Source organism: Notolepis coatsorum (genome assembly GCF_963971535.1).
Source record: "Notolepis coatsorum genome assembly, chromosome: 1".
NCBI lineage: Eukaryota > Metazoa > Chordata > Actinopteri > Aulopiformes > Paralepididae > Notolepis > Notolepis coatsorum.
Genome location: NC_140165.1, coordinates 219075947 through 219100505, shown reverse-complemented (window position 1 = coordinate 219100505; position 24559 = coordinate 219075947). Strand labels below are relative to the sequence as shown.

General features: G+C 42.2%; 1 protein-coding gene across 1 annotated transcript in view; it reads right to left on the bottom strand.

The window, feature by feature from the left end:
• Positions 1-24559, bottom strand: part of rasa2 (RAS p21 protein activator 2) — a 196659-nt gene that overhangs the window by 63212 nt on the left and 108888 nt on the right. Inside the window, exons 10-15 of the mRNA XM_084332855.1 lie at positions 20299-20452; positions 19507-19655; positions 15221-15335; positions 12228-12302; positions 10470-10593; positions 6931-7037 (exon numbers count right to left, since the gene is read on the bottom strand). Coding sequence (XP_084188981.1) covers positions 6931-7037; positions 10470-10593; positions 12228-12302; positions 15221-15335; positions 19507-19655; positions 20299-20452 — 724 coding nt within the window. The remainder of the gene's footprint in view (positions 1-6930; positions 7038-10469; positions 10594-12227; positions 12303-15220; positions 15336-19506; positions 19656-20298; positions 20453-24559) is intronic.

Here is a 24559-nt window from a genome sequence, read left to right as displayed (position 1 = left end):
TAATTAATTACACAGCAAATTATTGCGTTATGAAAATTAACTCAAAATTACAAAAAAAAAACGCTTTTTTATATTTTTTTTTTATATAATTCTTTTTGTATCTCATTCATTCCATAAGAATGTAGAATACACATTTACAGATTTTTTTTAATATGGTCCATTTGCATGTTCTTGGTATCTGATTCTAGGGACATCTATGAATCTCAGGGAATGTATTCCCAGTGTCAGAAATACTGTGGGCTAGATCCACAAAGAATGGATTGCACGGTGCAAGGTGCACCCTTACTTACAATTCATTATGAATTGAAAATGGGGGACCCTGATGTAAACAAGACGAAAGTCTTTCTCTGGTCTGCATCCCCTTAACAATTGTGTGTATAATGAAATTTTTATTTTTAGTCAATTGTAATGAACCAAATGAGAATATCAATAATTATTTTTTTTTATCTTTGACTGTGAATAACACCATGTTCAAATTGACAAAAACTGAAAAATCTAAGCAAATTAATAGATGGAAGATGATTAAACAGAAGGTTTTGTAGATACAGTACTGAATTCTGCCATCCGGACACATGCAATTTGAAATATGATTATAGAATATAGAATATCAGGCATAAAATGGTTATGTGATTAAAATGCGATTAATTAGATTAATTAATTAGATTACTTTTTTTAATCGCCTGACAGCACTAATTCAAACATAATACATGATAATGCGATTTATTTTGTTACAGCAATAAATAACTAAATGTTCTAAATATAAAATAATTCAAATAGAAAAGATCGGACACCTCTTTTTAAAATGAAACAAATGTTTTTTGTAATCACAGAGAGTTAAGTGCCGAAATAAGGTACCACTGGTACTGGTACCGGTTCAAACGTGAACGGTACCCAATCCTAAGTATCACAGAGTCTCTGTTGATTAGACTGAAGAATCACAGAGCAGAACTGTGTGAATTGAGGTGTGGAATTCCTTTCAAGGCCTTTTGTTAACACCTCCCTCCCCCCTGTATCCTCCTTTCCCCACCCCTCAACCTGGTCATCCCTCCCCCTTTCCTCCCAGATATAGCTTAAAAGACAATCCCACAGAATAAGGGGGTGCTTGAACCATTCTCCTGGCCAGAGAAAGTCAAGTCCTTTGATTAACCATGTTTTAACAATACATTTGTATCAACCAAGAATATTTGACCACGCCCATGATTAACCTCTCGGGTTCAACCACAGAGGCCAAGTCCCTCCCCTTCCGCTGGACCACCATGGGACTGTAGGCTTATTTGGTTAAATATGAAAGGTAATCAACGGCGAGAGAAAATTTATTTGATCCAGTTTGAATTGTGCCATGAATTACACATATGGTGTTTTGTCAATCTAAAAGTGTAAGTGTCAGCTAGCTAACGTAACGTTATAGCATCGAAAGCTATCGATAATGTTAGCCAACATGCGAGTTTATCAACTTTCTTGACTTGCAAAATTCTCTTTTAAAAATTGACAAACATCATAATGTCAAGTCAAGTCAAGTCAGTTTTATTTATATACAGATACAGCACTCAAAACTCAAACCTCTCATGCCTCTCTACCACTCTCTACCACTCCTCTATTGTTCTTGACCGGGCCAGATTTCACACCTCCACTTCCTCCCACAGGCTGGGCAGATTTTCATCTTACATTTTTATTCGTCCCAAATGTCCCAGCCCCATCAGATTTCTTAGCTTTTTTCACTGTTTACTTATCATGCATTGCAACACTAATATATGGTCAGTACCCCAAGTCAGACTGCCCATATAAAAATTATTTTGGGGGTCTGAGGGCAGTAGCCCCCGACCCCCTCCCTGGGGAAGCACTTAAGTTAACTACCCTCCCTTTGTTCCCCCAGCCAACACCCCCGGAAAATTAACACCTGAGTAGACTTAAGTGGCACACAAGCAGCAACAAGCAGCAGACAAGCAGCAGAATTGGTTTGATTTTTGAGCGCTGCGTCTGTAGCACGTTTACAAATGACTAACAGCCAAACCAAAGTGCTTCACAACATGGTAAAAACACATAAAATGCAATAAAAATACACTAGAATTACAAAAAAAAAAGGTAGAGTACAGTACATATAGGAAAGCAAGGGCAAAGTGCAATAAAAGAGACAAGAAAATTTGATAAAAAGTGCAGAGTGACAGCGGACGTCATGTAAAGATGCTGGGCTAGCTCTGGTCAAAGGCCAGGGAGAAGAGGTGTGTTTTGAGCAAGGATTTAAAAACCTCTAGGCTCTGGGCAGATCTTTTTTTTTTTAACTTTATTTTTTAGCGTTTATCGCTTTTCTGGTCAAGTATGACCGACAGAAACAGGTTGAAACGGGATGTAGAGCAGGGGAAGACATTCTGAGAAATGACGGCGGGTCCGGGAATCGAACTCGTGTCCCCCAGATCCGTGACGAGCACGGTTTTCCCTGACGCAGAAATAGCGCCGAGATATGCGGTGAGCTACTGGAGCTCCCCCTCTGGGCAGATCTTATGTGGGGGAGGCTGTTCCAGAGTCGGGGGGCAGCAGCAGCAAAGGCTCTATCTCCCCTGGTTTTTAGCCTGGTCCTAGGCACCTCCAGCAGCAGCTGGTCAGCAGACCTTAGGGCTCTGGATGGGGTGGGGTGATGTAGGAGCTCAGCTAGGTACAGTGGAGCCAGCCCGTGTAGTGCTTTAAAAACAGTCAGTAAAAGTTTAAAATCAATACGGAAACGGACGGGGAGCCAGTGGAGAGAAGCCAGAACTGGTGTAATGTGGTCACGTTTCCTGGTACCGGAAAGCAGGCGGGCAGCCGCATTTTGTACCAGTTGCAGGCGACGGAGCAGCAACTGGTCAATGCCGACATACAACGCATTGCAGTAATCCAGCCGGGTCAAGATAAAGGCATGGATCACCCTCTCCAGATCCTTCTGGGAGAGGTATGGTTTGGTCTTGGCTAGGAGTCTGAAGTGAAAAAAGCTAGTTTTGACCACCGAACTAACCTGCTTATCAAATTAAAAATTTCTGTCGAAGATTACTCCGAGGTTTCTGACAGAGGAGCGGATATTTGAGCCCAGGGGGCCTAGGGCAATGGCTGTAGGGTCAGGTGAATCATTACTAAATAAAATGATCTCTGTTTTGCGCTCGTTTAAGTTGAGAAAGTTTGCACTCATCCATAATTTAATATCAGCCAGGCAATCTAACAGTGGTTGTAATGTGACCTTGCCTTTTGCTTGTAGGGGTAAATAGATCTGCACATCGTCGGCAAAGCAATGGAAGGACATATTATGCTTTGCAATGATTGAGCCTACGGGCAACATATATAATAAAAAGAGGATGGGGCCCAGTATCGACCCCTGGGGCACCCCACAGGTAAGTGGGGCCGCTGAAGAGAAGAATTCTCCAAGCTGGACTGAGAAGCTCCGGTCAGTCAGGTAGGACTTAAACCAGCTTAGGGCGACGCCTGTGATGCCAACATGTTTTTCCAGGCGCGACAGTAGGATAGTGTGGTCTATAGTGTCGAAGGCGGCTGTGAGGTCTAAAAGCACGAGAATGGCGGGATTTCCAGAATCTGCAGCTAAAATTAGATCATTTTGAACTCTCAGGAGGGCTGTTTCAGTGCTATGGTGCGGTTTAAAGCCAGACTGAAACTTTTCGTGGATTTGATAAATATCTAAAAACAGTTTTAACTGGAGGTAAACTGCTCGCTCCAGGACTTTTGACAGGAAGGGTAATTGGGAAATAGGCCTGAAGTTAGATAAAAGAGGGATCAAGGTTTTTCTTTTTTATCAGGGGTTGAACCACAGCGTGTTTAAAGGCGGTTGGGACAAAGCCAGAGCTGAGAGAGGAATTTACCAGCAATAGAATAGTGGGCAAGACTGAATCAAGCACTTGTTTTAGGCCATGGTTAGACTAGTGTTTTTGTGGTCGTTTTTTTAATAAGTTTGAATACGTTTGCTCTCCCTATTAGATAGAAATGCCGTTTTGGCAGGAAACGTTTTGGCCCTACTGAAAACGCTAAATTGTGTTTCCGTTTTGGAATAACGCCAAAAACTCGCCGACAACGTGTCGTGTAATCTGCGCGGAGCCGTTGTTGCTCAACGCCCATGCGCAGTAGATACCATCTGCGTGCCCTTCCGGTGACAACAGAGCTGTCCCAAATAGCTGCAGCTACCATGTGTTGTCAAGTTATTGTTATAAGGACCCCAGTCCAAGCTACAACAGTCTGCATTCCCTTAACAATTGTTTGTATTGAGCCGTATTGTACCCATTCTGCGATATGTTAAATAAAGTTTACATCCATTTATTCTGCTAGCATTACCGATTGCATGAGCAGCTGGCTAACGTGAGCTAGCGTTAGCTATCAGACCCTGTTAGCTCAAGCTCCTCTTTCAATCTTAACAAGCATTAAACAAAATGGCCCAGTCATCTATTCACCTTTGTTTAATACACACGCCGTTGTCTCTAATGTTATCTAGCTACTGATAGCTCCCGATAATCAGTTTGGTGCCGGCTGGTTAACGTGAGCTAGCGTTAGCTTCTAGCCACAATGCTATACTGTTATACTGGCATATTCCATTCACGTTAGCATGTAGCATTGCCGATCTTTTTTGAGACTAAAATATCCGCTCTTGGTGGTCAATTGCGTTGATAGTTTTGTTTCATCAAATGAGGCAGAACACAGTGAATGTATCCGTTTTGTTTATTGCACTTTTATTACACTTTGCTGAAAAATAAGTGCTGCATTGGCTAAATAGCCGAGGCATTTAAAGATGGTGGCGTGTTGACATTTCTTTGCAGGAAGTGTATTGGCACATTCAAGTTCTGATTGGTTGAGAATTGCCTTCATGTTCGCCACCTACTGCCACCTACTGCTTTGGCAGTGTACTACACTACATCACTGTGCTCAGGTGACAAAACGAAAGTGTGACTCGGCTACCGCTAGGTTGCGACCAGGAAAAGCGAAACTCATCTGAAAACGAAACGAAAGTCTAACCGCAGCCTTAGAAGGAGAGAGGGAAGGCTATCTGAGGGGCAGTTTGTGGGCCGTAAGTGTTTAATTATGTCAGAGAGAGAGAGGAGGGAGAGACGGGCTCGAACTGCTCAAAAACAGCAGGCAGGGAGTGTAGGGGAGAAGGGGGGGGGGCTGGGAAGGCTGTAATGAGAACTGGTCTGAGAGCAGAGATTTTTTCAATAAAAAAGTTTAGAAAACTTTCACAGAGAGCAGATGATGGCACAACTGGGGAGACATCACTGGGGTTAATGAGGGAGTTAAGAATTTTGAAAAGAATCTGGGGCTTGTGGCAATTTGTAGAGATCAAATTGGAGATGTATTCGCATTTAGCAGTTTTGACAGCATTTTGATATGCAGATAGGCAGTCACGTAGGATTTTGAGGGAGACGTGGAGCTTATCCTTATTCCACTTTCTCTCCGCACGCCTACATGTGCGTCTGAGAGCGCGCGTGGAGTCATTTAGCCATGGTGTTTGGAGTGTTTTGCTGCGTTTGGACCTGAGAGGTGCAACAGAGTCTAAAATGTTTTTACAAGTCGAGTCAAACATTGAAATTAAATCATCTATATTAAAAACACTGTTTGCGCCCAAGGCGTGAAGTGGGGAACCATTAAAAGCATCAGAAAACAGCACAGCAGTCAAGGGGTTTAACGTGCGCGAGTAGCGCGCAGGGGCATGGTCATTCTTATGTGGGCACGGGGCTATTAAGGTAAACACAACAGGTGAGTGGTCAGAAAGACCTGTGTAATTCATGGCATAATGTGTAATTCATGGCATAATGTGTAATTCATGGCACAACAAATATGAGACTTTAAAAAACACCATCGACTACTGTACATATTTCTTATACAAGAAATACATGGGTGGTCTCTCTCTCTGTCTCCCCCCCTTCTATCCATCTATCTTTCTATTGTGATGAGAAAATATTATCATGTCTATCCGTGTTAAAATACATATTCTATCTCTGATAGCCTTGACTAGTTTAATATTGGTTAACTAGCTACAGCTCAAAGACACTAAACGACAGACTGACAGTGTTCTTATAACAGCAGCCAAGGTTAAGGAGATATGACATTTTGCCTATTCTCCAGTTCTTTGTGTGAAGACATAAAGCAGCCATAGACATTAGGGAGCCATAGGGAGCACGCGCCCGGGAGCGCGCGTGCACGTGGCATCATTAGCGTGCGTGCAACCAGTTATGATATCAGCAACGCAACACTGAGTCTGACCAAACCTCTTTGTCACTTTCTGGTAAGATGCTTGTGTGTCTCTTTTTTGTTTGTTTTTTTATCCACTTTTTCTCCTTATTTTCTATTTTTCTCCCATCCCAATTTCGCCTCGCCAATTCTCCCTTCAATTCTCCCCTCCCCTGTCTCGAACGTTGCTAGACTATGCCTCCCACTGGTCGGCTGCAGTGAGGACCAAGCCTTGAATCACGTGTCCCCTCCGGTACACGAGGAGGCAGCTGTAGCATCTTTTCACCTGTACAGCGCGATCTCAGTGGCGAGGAGTAATGCGTGGGAGGCTCACGCTGCCCCTGTTACTTCCTGATTCTGCTGTACAGGCGCACCAACAGACCTGTAGGAGTCGCTGTCCACAACGTCCAATCCCCACCCACCAGCTTTCCCACCCCTAACACTGCCAATTGTGTTAGTATGAACGACCAGCCAAGCTGGTAGCAACGCCGAGAGTTGGGCTCGAACCCAGCATCTCCTGCGTTAGTGGCGAGCGCCTTGCCCACTGTGCCACTTAGCCGCCAGATGCTCATGTGTCTCTGATGATAAACTGATAATTTTCTATGGCCATGGAAACAGAATAAACTATGTTCTATTTTTATACAAATTGATTCATTCTGAATTTATACAGCTTCACTGTTTGCGTTTGGCTCATTTGAAATATTCCACAACACTATCTAGTATAGGCCAGGGACTCACGGGATGATGTGGACGTAGCTGGAAGGAGTGTGGGGAGAGAACTGCAACAGCAAAGAACCTCAGGAACACAAAGCTGCTGACAGCAGAGTACTGTACGTGTGGATCAGCTGAGAGAGAGAGAGAGAGGGGGAGAGAGAGACATTGAAGATTACCCACTGGATTCAACATAGTTTGATTAACATGGCAAATTTGATCTGCAATGTACTACATTTTATTACCATGGATTATATACAGTCCAAGTAAAGTGTACATTGCGGTTGAGAGCATCCTTGTCAATCAATACTTTCTTCTCATATTTCAGTTGATGGAGCCACCCTATGGTGTATATGTGTACTACAACATACGACTGATGGGTTTGATCTGCACAACGAATACCTCACATTTACATTTGCTTTTAGTCATTCAGAGTGAATACCTTAAAACAAGAACACCTTTAATTAGGCTAACATTCGAAATTAAGTGTAAAGTGATGTGGCCACTATTTTTCATAGTTAAGTGGGTAAAACAACCCACTGTGCAATGCAGTGTTATCCATATAGATCTATTTCTGGTGGCCCACCACAATATCAGACAGACCCACCACAAATACATTTCCCACAGTGATACATTAACAGAGAACTTTTCTTTTTTCTACTGTTCAATTATATGTATCTAATCTTATATGTATTGAACTTTTAAAACCTGTGGGCAACACTGGCATTTGTTGTTCCCCCAGGTCTGAGCTCCTGTGACATCACAGTCTTCTCCAGCTTTATTCTCCCAACGTTATATTACCACTGTCCCTAGAATTAGTATTCTTAAATTGTGCGTTGGGCCAGTCCTCACCAACGAGTAAAGTTGTACAATTATCAAACAAAGTCACACAAGGTGATGGGGTTCATGGGCCATGTGCCAAGAATGGAGCAGGACCGGATCCGGAGAGCTGCCTTGAAGATCCCCCCTCCCCTAATCACCACCATTATTTTCTCCACACCAACCCTTTCACTACCACACTACAGAAGGTTAAACCCTTCACTACCACACTACATACGGTCTGTAGTGTGGTAGTGAAGGGGTTAACATTCTGTAGTGTGGTAGTGAAAGGGTTAACCCTTTGCCGTGTGGCAGTGAATGGGTTAACCTTCTGTATTGTCGCAGTGAAAGGGTTAACCATTTGGTAGTGTGGTAATGAAAGGGTTAAACATGTTGTATATAACTACTGACGGAAACCTGTTCCAGTGTACAAAAAGTTAGGTTTGGTCAGCTTGGGTTAGGTTTGGTCAGCTTGGGTTAGGTTTGGTCAGCTTGGGTTAGGTTTGGCAGTGGTGCAGTCGTAATATGGGTATTGCCCAAACGCCACGTGCGCTCCCACGCATACATGTTCCCTTGGTTGCGCACAGAACAGATGATTATTATGCATAAATGTTTTAAATGTAATTGTAGTTACAATTTCTTTAATTGAATCAACTTTAACTAGAAAAGTAAATGCAAACTAAATTAACAATGTAACTTAGAGTTAGTTTACAGAAGGACAGTTTCCTTCAGAGACTGAAGCACAACTGTCTCATCCTTCCAGTCAACCACAGATCAAGCAACCCCCCACCAGCTCTTCTCGTTGTTATGCTATCGGTATCCTATTATTATGCAAAGTCTAGGTGATCAGTGCCGGCCAGCGCGACGAGTCCAGTGACAATTGCGAACGCATATGGCTCCTCCCGGCAGCGTGTTGAAGTGTCCTTGAGCGAGACATTTGACCCCTAACTGCTCTCGATGAGCAGGTTGGCACCTTGCATGGTGGCCTCCGCCGTTGGTGTGTCAATGTGTGAGTGAATGGTTGAATGTGAGGCGTAAATTGTAAAGCAATTTGGATAAAAGCGCTATATGAATGCAGTCCATTTATCCATTATTGTATATTGAATAACAATTTCTTCTGTACGGTTTTTGTAGTCTGTTCAATAAACTACTGAAACTGGTTAATCAGCATGACCCCTATAGTCAGCACGATCCCTACACATCTGCCCTCGTTGAGAATGCAAGGTTCTATGAATGGTTTCTTGTAAGAGTATAATCTGTATTTTATGTCTTTTCAGAGTATTCAAAATATCTTCCCTTTTGACAATATGATTTAGTCCCTTAACATTTAAAAGTTATAATTTTCATATCCATACTATAAGAAAACATAATACAGATGCAATGGCTGTTGCTGTGAACAGTGTCACCTGAATAATGTTAATGCACCAAACCTGCAATAGCAGAGTAGTATGAATTTGTGCAAAACAAAAACATCCCTCCAATTAAGAGTCAAACAATAGAACAATGCAAGTAAATGTGACACAGGACTACGACCAGGACCAGAAACAAAATGCCCAGTATCATCATGACCCCTCCGGGGGAAAGAAGATTGAATGAAATAAAACTAAAATTAAAATGTGTTGATTAGGATAATGTGGGTCATCAACAAAGACTATAGAAGTCCTCTCCTGCACCTTGAATGTTTTGCATAGTAACCAAAATAAGGGCGACAATTGCTTGCCTTTCACACAAACTATTAGCATAAGTAAAATATGCAAGCGGGGATGATCACAGCCAGACCAAGGCTGCCACCTGCTGGCAGCTTTCTGTAAAGCACCCAGTGGTTCATTTGATATTTATTTATTATTATCTTCTTTTCTTTTTTGTGTGAACGTAATTTACATCGGAGTAGCCTGTGCATCACACTAACTATAAGCTTAATAGACCTCGGGAGTGAGATTCCAGCTGTGATTTCCCCCCATTGTAGCCACCAATTGAAGATCAAAATTATTTATTTACCAAGTCTTGTACTAAACCGTATTGTATAGGTTCATCATCTTGATTAATGATTACCTTTATACAACCAATAAAAGGTAAATGTTTTAACTTAATCTTTGAGAACATCTTTTATTTATCATAATATTCTTTACTTGCCACAGTTATAACTACTACAGCACAACTACTTTGACGTTTGTGTCATTCCAGGTAATTCTCATTTGATGATGATATTGTCTAGTCCTTTCTTTCTGGTTCTAGTAGTCACCTAGGAAGCATTTGATGATGACATTGTCTAGTCCTTTCTTTCTGGTTCTAGTAGTCACCTAGGAAGCATTTGATGATGACATTGTCTAGTCCTTGTTCATAGGGTTGGGCATCGTTTGGATTTGAACGATTACGGTTCTCCATTTCGATTCCTGTTCTAAACGATTCTCGATTCCGATTCTTTGAGGTGCAGGTCAAAACAGGTCACAGCTTATTTCGCAGGAGATTTTTTTTTTTTTTTTTTTTTTTTTTTTTTAAACATCTTTAATTTTGTTCATACTATTCACATCGTCAGTTGACTTGATACAGTTTAATTTGGTTGCTGTACTGTAACTAGGGTATTAATTAAAGTTAACTTCCAGAACCGGAAGTTAGGAACCGGTTCCCATTAGAACCGGTTCTCGGTGCCCAACCCTACTTGTTCACTGGTTCTAGTAGTCATCTAGGAAGCGTTTGATGATGACAATGTCTAGTCTTTTTTCTCTTGTCCTGGTTCCGTCACTCACCTGGAAAACGTCTGGATGCCATGTGTCGCAGTGACCTGAAGACATCACACATGAGAGGAGGACAGTTGGCGCTGGACTGAGTGATGGAGGAGAAGACCTTCTGAACATAGCTCTGGAGGTTCTCCTGCAGAAATAAGACCACAAACATCAGGGCTGATGAACCACTGACCCCCCGTCATCTTATAGGCAAAACTCCGCTTTCGAAAAGCAAACGGCACACGCATCCGTTGGGGAGATTCCACCGACATTTTGGATGAAATCACTTCATCAGCTTGTGGCATACTCTTTACAAACAGTGAAAGGGTCTGTTCTGGTAATAAATCACCATTTAAACGAGGTTTGCAGTCTTATTGCAAAATTCTATTTTGTAGTTTGACAAATTTCTACTTCGAATCACAATTCAGACAATCATACATGCTACAGAGTGAGATGAAGACATGCTACAGAGTGAGATGAAGACATGATACAGAGTGAGATGAAGACATGATACAGTTAGATGAAGACATGATACAGAGTGAGATGAAGACATGATACAGAGTGAGATGAAGACATGATACAGAGTGAGATGAAGACATGCTACAGAGTGAGATGAAGACATGCTACAGAGTGAGATGAAGACATGCTACAGAGTGAGACGAAGACATGATACAGAGTGAGACGAAGACATGCTACAGAGTGAGATGAATACATGATACAGAGTGAGATGAAGACATGCTACAGAGTGAGATGAAGACATGCTACAGAGTGAGATGAAGACATGATACAGAGTGAGATGAAGACATGATACAGAGTGAGATGAAGACATGCTACAGAGTGAGATGAAGACATGATACAGAGTGAGATGAAGACATGCTAGAGAGTGAGATGAAGACATGATACAGAGTGAGGTGAAGACATGCTACAGAGTGAGGTGAAGACATGATACAGAGTGAGATGAAGACATGATACAGAGTGAGATGAAGACATGCTACAGAGTGAGATGAAGACATGATACAGAGTGAGATGAAGACATGCTACAGAGTGAGATGAAGACATGCTACAGAGTGAGATGAAGACATGCTACAGAGTGAGATGAAGACATGATAGAGAGTGAGATGAAGACATGCTACAGAGTGAGATGAAGACATGCTACAGAGTGAGATGAAGACATGCTACAGAGTGAGATGAAGACATGATACAGAGTGAGATGGAGACATGATACAGAGTGAGATGGAGACATGATACATAGTGAGATGGAGACATGATAGTGAGACAAAGACATGATACAGAGTGAGATGAAGACATGATACAGAGTGAGATGAATACATGCTACAGAGTGAGATGAAGACATGCTACATAGTGAGATGAAGACATCCTACAGAGTGAGATGAAGACATGCTACAGAGTGAGATGAAGACATGCTACAGCGTGAGATGAAGACATGCTACAGAGTGAGATGAAGACATGCTACAGAGTGAGATGAAGACATGCTACAGAGTGAGATGAAGACATGTTACAGAGTGAGATGAAGACATGATACAGAGTGAGATGAAGACATGCTACAGAGTGAGATGAAGACATGCTACAGAGTGAGATGAAGACATGATACAGAGTGAGATAAAGACATGCTACAGAGTGAGATGAAGACATGATACAGAGTGAGATGAAGACATGCTACAGAGTGAGATGAAGACATGATACTGAATGAGATGAAGACAATCAGACATGATACAGAGTGAGATGAAGACATGATAGAGTGAGATGAAGACAAGTCTTTACCTTGTTGACCTCCACGTTATCTCCTTCCTTCAGTTTGATCGGGTCAATTTCACACGTTTTGTTTGATTCACAAATCTATGGTATATAAAAAAAGGAGACAGAAAAACATTGATTAAAGTTAAGAATAAAAGGGGCGCCCAGTGGTGCAGTCGTGGTCACACGCGGTTACACGCCGTGTTACTAGATGATCACTGAGGCAGAAGTACGCGCGATCGCGCACGGATGTGTACTCGCGTGTACGCGCAGACACGCACACAAAAATGCGCTCTATCCATTTGTTGTGCACTAAGTACCCGGCCACCCATAACAAAAGCGCGTCTTCAACCACGCCCCCGCCCGCAAATACAAACTGATATAAACAGATCATTTGACAACAGTATCATGTTCTGTTCCTACCTGCAACGCAACCTGTTACCTGAACCAACGATGCCACCGCCGCTCCCCAAGAGAAGAAAGCTTCAGAAGAATCAGCTTATCCAAAGCAAACTTAGTTTCGCTATACCTGCACCGTCTGCACGACCTCCAACGCCCGCGCCCCCCACGACAGAGACAGCTGTCCTGCCACTCCACAACAAGGCAAGTAACCGCATTTAAAACAGCTTTTCTTTTTTTCTAGTCTATAGGCCCTAATGTATTTGTCCAGATTGACTAAGGTAGGCTATTTGCCTCTTTGTTTCTCTTGAAATAAATAATCGTGGCACTGGAAATAATCATGTTTTAATTCAATGTGATCACTGATTAATCTTGTACTGACAAAATGCAGATATATTCTTACAAATAAATGTATTTGCCACGCAATCACATTGGAAGAATAATAATACAATCATTCAGTAATGATTTGCCTTGCTATTGATTGAAAAATGTATTAACAGATTGCAGAATGGGTACATACAACAAGATACAAAGCATTCAGTTGACTAATTGTATATGTTCTAATGTTCTGTTTTGTTTATTCATCAACAGGACCATGTAACGGTGCCCACCACTTGTACAAAAAGTACCCTGCCACTATCACTGAATGAAACAAATAATGTAAGTGATTGATTGAAACGTTTATTAACAGATTGGAGAATGGTACAGTACAGTTCAATACATGCATACAATTGTTAAGGGGATGCAGACCAGAGAAAGACTTTCGTCTAGTTTACATCAGGGTCCCCCATTTTCAATTCATCATATGACATACACAACATACAGATAGACAGTACTGCTACATCTATACATTTATGACATACCAGATTTGCAAATACAGTACTGTTTGGGATACAAAAAGTGTCCAGAAAAAGAGTGTATATACATTTGACGTAGAAACTGTACATTGGAGGAGGTTGGGTGGGTGGGTGGATGGATGGGGGGCTGTACAATGGATGTGGGGGGGGGGGGGGGACACTGTACATTGGAATACTGACAAAGCCATACTTGGTAATTTACTGTACAACTGGGTTAGGACATTTGTAGGGGCCAGTTTCGAATTGCAGTCTCCCGTAGTTGTTTTTTGAGTGTTTTTGAAAGTGGGTAGTGATTCACATTCCTTTACAGCTTTGGGTATAGCGTTCCACATTGAATCCCTGATTCCCTGCCCCCTCAAGTTTGGTGTGAACGATGGGCTGTGTCTGTGATTGCCATGGAATGCCATCCATCCATAGAGGCCATTAGTGACAGTGTCATTGTCTTTCATATGTTTCATTTCATTTAGTTTGTATTTACTTTTCTAGTTTAAGTTGATTCAATTAAAGAAATTGTAACTACTATTACATTTAAAACATTGTTTGTTTTTTAACCATATCTGTTGACAATATAATTTCTTTATATATTGAAGGCTACATCCTGCTACCTTTTTCAGCTTCGCTATGCGCGGCGTGTTACCAGTTCCCATATTACCACTGCACCCCTGGGGGCGCCCCAGTGGCGAACCACATAACGCGCTGAGTCGCGGCACGGCCAACCCGGGTTCGATTCCCGGACCCGTTGTTATTTGCCGAATGTCTTCCCCCCACTCCGTCTCCCGTTCCTCCTCTCTCTCTCTCTACTGGACTGCCCAGTAGCAAAAAGCTATAAACGCTAAAAAATAAATCTTAAAAAAAAATAAAAAATGTTAAGAATAAAGAAGGGATCATAAAGCTTTCTAAATCAAATACTATTGCAGTTTGATTTAGGAAAACAGCCCACGGCTGTCTTCCTCTTGACCTTGCGTGGGCCTGAACGCACTGCACGACGGACAGGAGACGCGCAATGTCACTTTCATTTAGCGGAGTGAACATTAAATGTACAGTAGGTCTATTCCTTGACAACTTAATGACATGATGGCAGAGAGTTCAGAACCCAACTCAGCCGCAGAGAGAGTGATTTGCACTCCAAGCGAACTAAAAAGCCCCGTTTGGAAATACTTGCGATTTTGGTCACTTGTGGAACCTCGAGACAAAGTTGTATGCAAGCTAAGTAAACTACAGCTGGCCTATCATTCTTTTTTATGCCAACTCTAGCGTTTTGGGGATTTCTAGCATCAAGAATGTAAGTAGCTTACTTTTCTGTTATTTTAATAGCAGCAACTTTATTGTAAGTCATCCCTCGTCCAATGGTTTGATTACTATTTCCTGTTTCATGTCAAGGAAAATATATTGTTCCATGTTCATCACAGCTTGCTCGGAGGCACACTGCTGTGTAAGTGTGTATGAATGTCCGTTCCATATACCGTAAACTTTCATTCATTTGATCTCGCTCTGGGAGACGACCCGTTCTGAATCTAGAACCAATCTCTCCTCACTAACTGAGAGGGAGAGAGAGAGAGAGAGAATACATCTATATGTATGTTGATCTAAAAAGGTGATTTATTTTATTTAAATAAATATAATCTATACTAGTTACTGTATGTCTCCCGTTGTATCGTTTATTTTTTTAATACAAATCTTTTAGAAGGAATAATCAAATGTAATTTGTGGCCTATTTTGTCTGCCCTAGCGTAGTTTGGTGTGGTGTGGTGTTCTGTGCCGTACCTCATCTATGACAGTCTTCAGGGTCACAAACAGGTAATGTTTGCCCACTATCTTCATCATGTCGTCAATGCAGCGAGTTGCCAGGGAGTTTCCACGAAATATGGTGTTGGCTTCCCTGAGAGGACGAGAGGAAGATTACAACAGGGTCATTAAAGCCTGGACGTTTTAAATCACCATTTCTGACCAATATGCCTTGCTACTGTAGATTAGAGGGACACGTTTCCTGAACTTTATTTCAACTATAGAGGTCACATCACATTACTGGATGTCTCTGGACTGGATAGGAGTGTCCCTTTGTGTGTGATTTTCTGATCTCTGATACAACTTCCAGCTGGCAAAGTTGCTACTTGCTAGTAGATAATATTTTTACCAAAAGACTGATTGACAGGTTCACAACCCGACTACTGCCAAGGTCCTTTGGCTAGTGTCCATTTCTAGCCATGTATGACAGGAATACATCACTGTGTGTGCAGACACACACACACTTGTAAAAGCATGTCTGTGTCAGGAAAGGAAAAAAGCCCCTCAAAGATGATTGAATGCTATATTGGGATTAAAGGGGAATACCACCCATTTTGAGATGGTATTCCTGTGCCCCAATGAAATTTCTCAACATGCATCATTTACATTTAGTCATTTAGCTGACGCTTTTATCCAAAGCGACTTACAAGTTTCCAAACAGGGCTTTTTAGTTCGCTTGGAGTGCAAATCACTCTCTGCGGCTGAGTTGGGTTCTGAACTCTCTGATGTCATTAAGTTGTCAAGGAATAGACCTACTGTACATATTTTTTTTTATCCACTTTTTCTCCCATTTTCTATAATTTTTCTCCCATCCCAATTTCGTATCATCCAATTCAACCCTCCCCTGTCACAAACGCTGTTTCTTGCCTCCCACAAGCCGGCTGCAATGTGGACTAAGTCATACATAGCACAAGTCCCCTCCGGTACTTGAGGTAACAGCAGTCGCATCTTTTCACCTGCGCAGCTCGATCTCTCAGTGGCGAGGAGTAACGCGTGGGAGGCTCACGCTGCCCCCGACACTTCCTGATTCTACTGCGCAGGCGCACCAACCGACCTGTAGGAGTCGCTGTCCACAACGCCCGATCCCCACCCATCAGTTTCCCACCCCCTAATACGGCCAATGTGTATTAGTATGAACGACCAGCTAAACTGAAAGCAATGTGGAGCGCTGGGCTCGAACAGGCAAGCCCAGCGTCTCCGTCATTCGTGGCGAGCGCCTTGCCCACTACGCCATGTAGCCGCCCGACCTACTGTACATTTAATGTTCACTCCGCTAAATGAAAGTGACGTTGAGCGTGTCTCCTGTCCGTTGTGCAGTTTGTTCACTCTCTTTCCTCAAGCTAGAGGTCATAGAGAAAGAACCATCACCTGCCATGGATGAAAGACCGGCTGCTCTGGAGACATTTAAACTGACTTCGTGGAGCCATAACATGTCAAGATTCTCACACCCAAATGAGGTTTCAAGTCTGGTTCAAGCATGTTACCGATACTAGAATAGAAACCTCATCTGTGTGCGTGTGCGTGTGTGTGGGGGGGGGGGGGGGGGTAGGAGAATATAAAAAAAACATCTATATAGAACCGTTTGAATCCAAATAGATTCCTAAAGATTGATATTTTAATCTGTGCCTTTTTTCAGTGGATGTGGATTTGCCTTGCACTGAGAGTTCCCACTGAACTACTAATATAAACTCAAGTTTACATTTATTCCACTACATTTAAAAAGAAATATTGTACTTTTTACTCCACTACATCCATCTGAACCTATCGGTTACTAGTTACTTTGAAGAAAAGGACTTTGCATAGAAAACATGGCAAAAATGTATTAATATTATGTACTTTCCCATTTGAAGCCTGTCGACTTCAACAGGATGAAATCATCAGAGCAGCATAACTGGACCACATGCCACTTTAACATAACATTTAATCAGAGCAGCATAACTGGACCACATGCCACTTTAACATAACCTTTAACACATGTGCCAACGACAGGAAATCTTGTTTTTAATCGTTATTTCTTTTATTAGCGATTCCCATACATTTTCATCAATCTAGCCTCACGTTACCATTGGGATTGGCTTTGAGCTCGAACAGGGAAAATACCGCCCCCTATCGTCTCTCCGGATGGTATTGCACCCATTGGATTGGACTGAATGAAATGGATGGGAAAAAAAAGACTCCGGAATCCACATTTTACTTATCAGGCATGTAACCGGAGACGATCCCATTCATTGCCCACCCTCAGAACAGCGTGGAATATGTGTTTCCAGTACCCAGCGTTGGATCAATAAACGCGATCGATATTTGGAATGGCGATCAGGAATTGGAATAATCTTTTTGGAGAACATCTGATCTGAGGTAAGGAATCAATTTGACCGGTCTTGGGGTAATCAGTGTTTTTTTCACCTATATCTCAGCATGTCCCCATATGTGTGTGTGTGCGTGTGTGCTGATCAGGAAATGGACAATCGATTTTTCAGCCCGCTTCTCTAGCGTGCATAAGTACACATATACTATCGATAATCTAGTGTTTATTTGAAAACGATTCATAAATAGACCGAAAAATGACGTGTTTTGTGTATTCCACTAAAGAGCGATTCCTGCAGAATCAATTTCTTTTCTGAAAGTTTAAAAAAACGAGTGTTTTTCAAAATGGTATAAAACGGAAATGTACCGATTAAAAAACAATCCGTTTCAACAATGTTGACTGCAAACAAGTCATTGATAAGCGACGGGCGTATCAGACACATAGCCATAATTTAAGATATAGTTTATGCGTTCGCAAATGTGCTCGCCCTCTCATTGAATAGAGCGCTGGCACTCAAGCGCTAAATCGTGCGCCCCCCTCAGAGCAGTCAGAGCAGTATAACTAGAACACATGCCACTTTAACATAACCTTTAGAGGTCAATGGATCAATGGTTGAACGCTCCCAAGCACTGGACTACACAAACATCATATAGAACGCATATTGTAAAGGAACACGCCAACATTTTGGGAAATTAGCTTAGTCTTCTCCAGAGACAGACAAGAAGATCGATACCAGTTTCCTCTCTGTGTGTTCAGTAGAAAGCCATCTGGCTGTATGTTAGCCTAGCTTAACACAATGAATGGAAGCGGACATGGCCGTTTAGCCTTCGGGAGAGGTGTTAGTTGGACAATGCCTAGGCTAACCGGTCATGTCCGCTTCCATTCATTGTGCAAAGCTAGGCTAACATGCAGCCAGATAACTTTCTACTGAACGCACAGAGAGAAAACTGGTATCTAGAAGACGGTAAGCTAATTTCCTAAAATGTTGGCGTGTTCTTTTAAGTACATTAAATATCAAATAGTTTTACTTAAGTAGAATTTTACTTTTACCAGAGTAGTATTGTATCTGGTTACTTCTACTTGTAAATCAAATCCAATGTATTTGTATAGCCCGGGATCACGTGAAATAGCCCCCATTGGCTGTACAAGTCTTCTTGTACAAGTCAAGAAGAAACATCACAAAAGATCAAAAACAAAAAACACCATGAAATCCAAATATGCAACACTCAGACTTTCCCCAGGAACGAGAATAATTTTCTTTACTTAAGTAAAGGAACTGTATACCTCTTCCACCACTGTAGACATATTAGCATAGTATGTAATAGTATAGGCAAGGTAGATTCCTTAGTAGCAAAGTGGATAATAGTAGGTAGTATAGGCAAGGTAGATTCCTTAGTAGCAAAGTGCATTATAGTAGGTATAGGCAAGGTAGATTCCTTAGTAGCAAAGTGCATAATAGTAGGTACCGGTAGTAGTATATGCAAGGTAGATTCCTTAGTATCAAAGTGCATAATAGTAGGTAATTGTATAGGCAAGGTAGATTCCTTAGTAGCAAAGTGCATAATAGTAGGTAATTGTATAGGCAAGGTAGATTCCTTAGTAGCAAAGTGCATAATAGTAGGTAGTATAGGCAAGGTAGATTCCTTAGTAGCAAAGTGCATAATAGTAGGTAGTATAGGCAAGGTAGATTCCTTAGTAGCAAAGTGCATAATAGTAGGTAGTAGTATAGACAAGGTAGATTCCTTAGTAGCAAAGTGCATAATATTAAAAGACAGTAAAAGGTTAGTATATATTTTTTTTAATAAGTTGTCCAAAGGACAACAATGCTGTAGCGCCATCAGGCCTGATGATCCCGCGTGTGTGATTGAACGGGGACGATCGGTGCTGACAGCCAGCCCTGTGTGTGTGATTGAACGGGGATGATCGGTGCCGACAGCCAGCCCTGTGTGTGTGATCTCACTGTGTGTTCTCCAGCTCCAGGGCGGAGATGCAGTTGACGAAGGGCACCAGGCGGTTGTGGTGAAGCAGCAGGCGCACCAGCGGCAGCACGGCCTCGTAGCGCTCCCTGCAGATGTCCTCCAGGATGTGGGCCGCCGACGCAGAGATGGGCTGAGGGACGGACGGGGAGGGGGAGGCAGAGGAGAGAGGAGAGATGAGGACAACATAGTAATGCATGTGGTTTTAAGAAAGAAATTAAAGTAATACAGCTGTACCGAATATAATCTTTTTGGTTTCTCGCATTTTAATGTTCTGTTGAGGTATTTTGTGGGTGTTTGCTCCGACGTCATCATTTGGGAGTAAGGTTACACGGTGATATTTATATATCAATTAGATCATGGTGGATTCAGTTGGAGCCTTTCCATTTGCTTTGCCTAATTGCAGTGTATGTTTTGTTTAAGTGTGTTATTTATGGTTTATTTTATGCGTTTTGTCAATATATTGTGTGAATGTATATTTTTGTCTTGTCACCATGTAAGTTATTGGACCCCAGGAAGAATAGCTGCTGCTATGCAAAAGATAATGGGGATCTTAAACAAACAAACAAACAAAAAGAGACACATAAAGAAGTAAAGAAAGAAAGAATACAACAAGATAAAACAAGAAAAAACAAGAGAAGAAAGAAATATTGAAAAGAAATACAGAAAAAGAAAAACCGTAAAGGAATATAGAATCCCATTTTAAATATCCATTGGGAGCGGAGCAGATAGGAGTTTGGATGTAGGCATATGGGAGGTAGCTGGCAGCAGGTTACCCTGACGTCTGGGGACTTCAGCAGCAGGTTGCGGAGTCTCTTGTAGCAGGCAGATGGCAGCACTGTGTCCTCTGTGTAGGTCACGTTCAGACGCAGGGACCCCAGGTCGTCCGACTTGGACTTGTTCCCGTTCCCTTTGGGCTGGAGGAGATACCTGCAGGGCGACAGGAAGTCAACCCCCTGATCGCTGTGTTGTTGACTAGGAGTGGAAACAAAATAAACAATAACTAGCGGAAGTGGCAGGGCTCGAGCTGGCAGGGGACGCGGTCAGAAAGAGGTGGCGGCGTGATGCTGTGGTGCACTGCCACCAAGTCCCTGTGCGTCTGTGATGTTCAACCTCGCCGACTTCAATCATGAGGGAAATGCATGAAGAAAAGACCAAGACTCCCGAGTGTGGATGTCTTAGATACAAGTAAACACTGTCTATTTGCACCCGGGTGAGAATAGTCACACGGCAGCCATTTTCGCCCACTGTCCTACGCAAGAGAGTTGGACAACGTTTCGGAGGCTGTGGCGTACAGGCGTGGAGACGGCTCTGCACAGGCTTCCGCAGGCATGGGTCTGATCAGATCATGTAAATAAAGTACTAATCGACCACAGGAAAAATAGCCATAAGTATCCAAGACAAATGCTGTAGACAGGAGTCGAACCAACAATCGCTGCAGCCATGAGCGAGTGCTCTGATCACTACACTAACCCGGTAGTCTTGGGGTAAAGGCACTTGCCTCTCTCATGGGCGCCCTGGGTTCGATCCCCAGCAGGGGAACTTTATCGTTATCTGAAAATGCAATATATACTTATTTGTAATACGTACACATTGTACATTTTTGGTACAATACGTAAATATATTACTTGTGCCTAGGGCTGTCTTAAATACTTCGAAGCTTCGTTCGATGGCACAAGCTTCGAACATTAAAAAAAAAGCGAAGTTAAAAAAAAGAAAAAAAAATCAATTCTTTTTTCAATTTTTTTTTACTTCGATTTGTGTGTGTGTGTGTGTGTATGTGTGTGTGTGAGAACTACCCATCCCAGTTAGGACAGCCGAATCCCGTCCAATCTTTCGCCGTCGACTAAAGACTCACTTCTTCAACCATTATCTGAAATGATTAAAAAAAAAAAAGAAAAAAAAATCTAACCGTGACTAACCTTACTGTCATGCACTTTTCCTAATAAACTAACCTACACTGTAACACGCAACACTTTGATAAACATTGTTACTCAGCTGATAGAGTTGTACCCTTCTTGCTGTCTTGTCGTACAGAACTTGTAAGTCGCTTTGGATAAAAGCGTCAGCTAAATGACTAAATGTAAATGTGTGTGTGTGTGTGTGTGTGTGTGTGTGTGGGGCCATTGGGTGGGGCCGGGGGACAAATACACTGGAGGAAAGTAACCCAGCTCAGCACTGCCCAAATTATATCATCACTATTGTCTGTTTGAAGGATATCATCCTCAAATACATACACCTACATGCCTTGTAGAATTCCACACATAAGAAAGAAAGATACTGGGATGAATAAACAAAATAGGAAATAAAATTTAGATAAGGTGCTACTGAGATGTTTTGGTGAGTTCTTTGTTTTTTTGTGGAAGTTGCCCTTCTTAAAAATGCATGAACATTCACTGATAATTGGTCTGTAGTGGAGTCTACAAGGTCTACATTGCCGGACCATGTAGAATCCGGACCTTGTAGACTGACATAATTCTGTGCATAGTTTAGTCTACACAGGCCATATTTCAAATAATCAAAATCTTACTTCATTCATCTTAAACATTCTTGATTTGGGGGATTGGTAGTTCCCATGAAATCTGAAGTTGTTCAAACGACAACAGCGATCCACCTTGAATTAAATCACACAGCAGAGTGAAACCTTGTTGGCTCAGTCACGAAAAGGGGCTACTTAATTAATTAATCCAACCCACTTTATTTATAGAGCACATTTAAAACCAACAACGTTTATGAAAGTGCTGTACAAGTCCCACAACATAAGATAAAAAAAAAAAAAAAAAAAAATTGAAGCTTCGAATTAAAATCGAAGCTCGGCCCCGAAGCTTCGATTGCCAAAAAAAGCTTCGAAGGTCAGCCCTACTTGTGCCTCTACCTCCCCCCAGCCCTTCATTAATAAAATTTCACCATTGGGTTTTACCCCCTGCTCGCCTGTGTTCTGCACCTGGGTTCTCATGTACTACTCTAGTTGTGACACACCCAGGTGTAAATCGCTACAGTGCATAAGATAAGATGCATTTCTTTATTTATCACCCATAGGGGAAATTCAACTAGATGCAGCAGCACGAGGGAATGTAGTTAACACCAAAGAAAGACATTTCTATAAATACCTATACATCAAAAGTAAAGTAAAAAATTAAACAAGATACAATAGATAAAACAAATTGTCACCATATATGACAATGATGCTAGAGTGGAATTATGGACCTTATCTGACCCGCTCAGACTATTGATTTACACTTCAGGTCCCACAAGTTCAGTCTGAACTTGTTTTCCAGTTTCCTGGAATGACCTTCAAACTCACACTAAAAAATCAATACTCCACTATCTTTTTTTTGTATCCACTTTTTCTCCCATTTTCTATTTTTCTCCCATCCCAATTTCATATCATCCAATAGACAAGCGACAGTTGTGATTGGAGGATCAAGAAAAGAGGGCAGGGTTTGAGATAGGTCTATTCAACCCTCCCCTGTCTCGAACGCCGTTTCTTGCCTCCCACAAGCCGGCTGCAATGTGGACTAAGTCATACATAGCACGAGTCCCCTCCGATACTCGAGGTAACAGCAGTCGCATATTCTCACCTGCGCGGCGCGATCTTTCAGCGTCAGGGGTCTGTGCTTTGGAGGGGCGCCGCCACCATCGCTTCCTGATTCTACTGGGCAGGCGCACCAACCGACCTGTAGGAGTCGCTGTCCACAACGCCCGATCCCCACCCATCAGTTTCCCACCCCCTAATACTGCCAATGTGTATTAGCAGGGCCGGACTGGGGAAATAATTCATACCGGGAGATATAGCGCGAAATATAGCCCCAGTCAGGCCACTCTTTAAGCAGGGGGTCTGGGGGTCCCCCACCAGGATTTTTTTGTTACAAAGACTTAATTTCCTGCATTCTGGTGAATTTTAGTGCATGTGAATCAATGAGCCAACAATTGCTTAGTACAATGTACTGTTATGAACCTCAAATAAAACTGTTGTGGCACTAGCAATGCTACTCTCTCCACCTTCAAAAAGAAAAAAGCAAGAGCACAACATATTTGTCTATTTACTATTATAATACAGTTAACCACTCTCTCCACCTATTCAAACAGAGCAAGAGCACAATACCATATTCACTTTACTGATGCACTACCCATCAACAGTTAAAATAGCCCTTACACAAACATTAAATAACAGACCTTTCATTATTACAAAACTACCTGGCTCACTGCCTGGCTGTTACAGTATTCTGCAGAGTGCCATCTGCCATTCCATTCGCCGCCTCCACTGTCAATCAGTTGTATCGCCTGGTCCCGCCTCCACCAATCACAAGCGGCAGCACGGCTCCATTGTGTGTGTGTGATCCGAGGGAGAGAGTCAGATAGTTCTCCAACTCTGTCGCAGACAGTGAAATCCTGGTTGTTCCCCACCCACGTAGGTTATCTAACTATCGCGCCGCGCCGCCGCCACAACTAGAAACAATGGCCTGGCAATGTGCAGGCCAGGCCACCGGGAAAACTCCCGGTGCTCCCGATGGCCAGTCCGGGCCTGTGTATTAGTACGGACGACCAGCTAAACTGAAATCAATGTGGAGCGCTGGGCTCGAACAGGCGAACCCAGCGTCTCCAGTATTCGTGGTGAGCGCCTTGCCCACTGCACCACGTAGCCGCCCCAATACTCCACTATCCTATGGACAATTTAAAAACATGATTACAAACCTAACCTCAGTATGCAACCGTTTTTATTTTTTTATAAAATTTGATCTCTTTCTTAAAAAAAACCTCAATAGTAACACCTCAATGTCCTTTTTCGAATAAATAAATAAATGTTTCAATCGATACAGTATGTATAAGCCCAACAAGCTCATACAGTATCTAATGCATAGGGAAGATTTTATCGATAAGATTCCTTTATCGATTCTGCTTATTGATCCGATTCTTTATCGATTCCCTTATCGATTCCTGGTGCATTTATACTTTAAATAAATAAATTGGAAATGCAACAGAACTAAGCTGGTTAGAATAACAACATGCAACTTGACATTTCTGATTATCATTTAT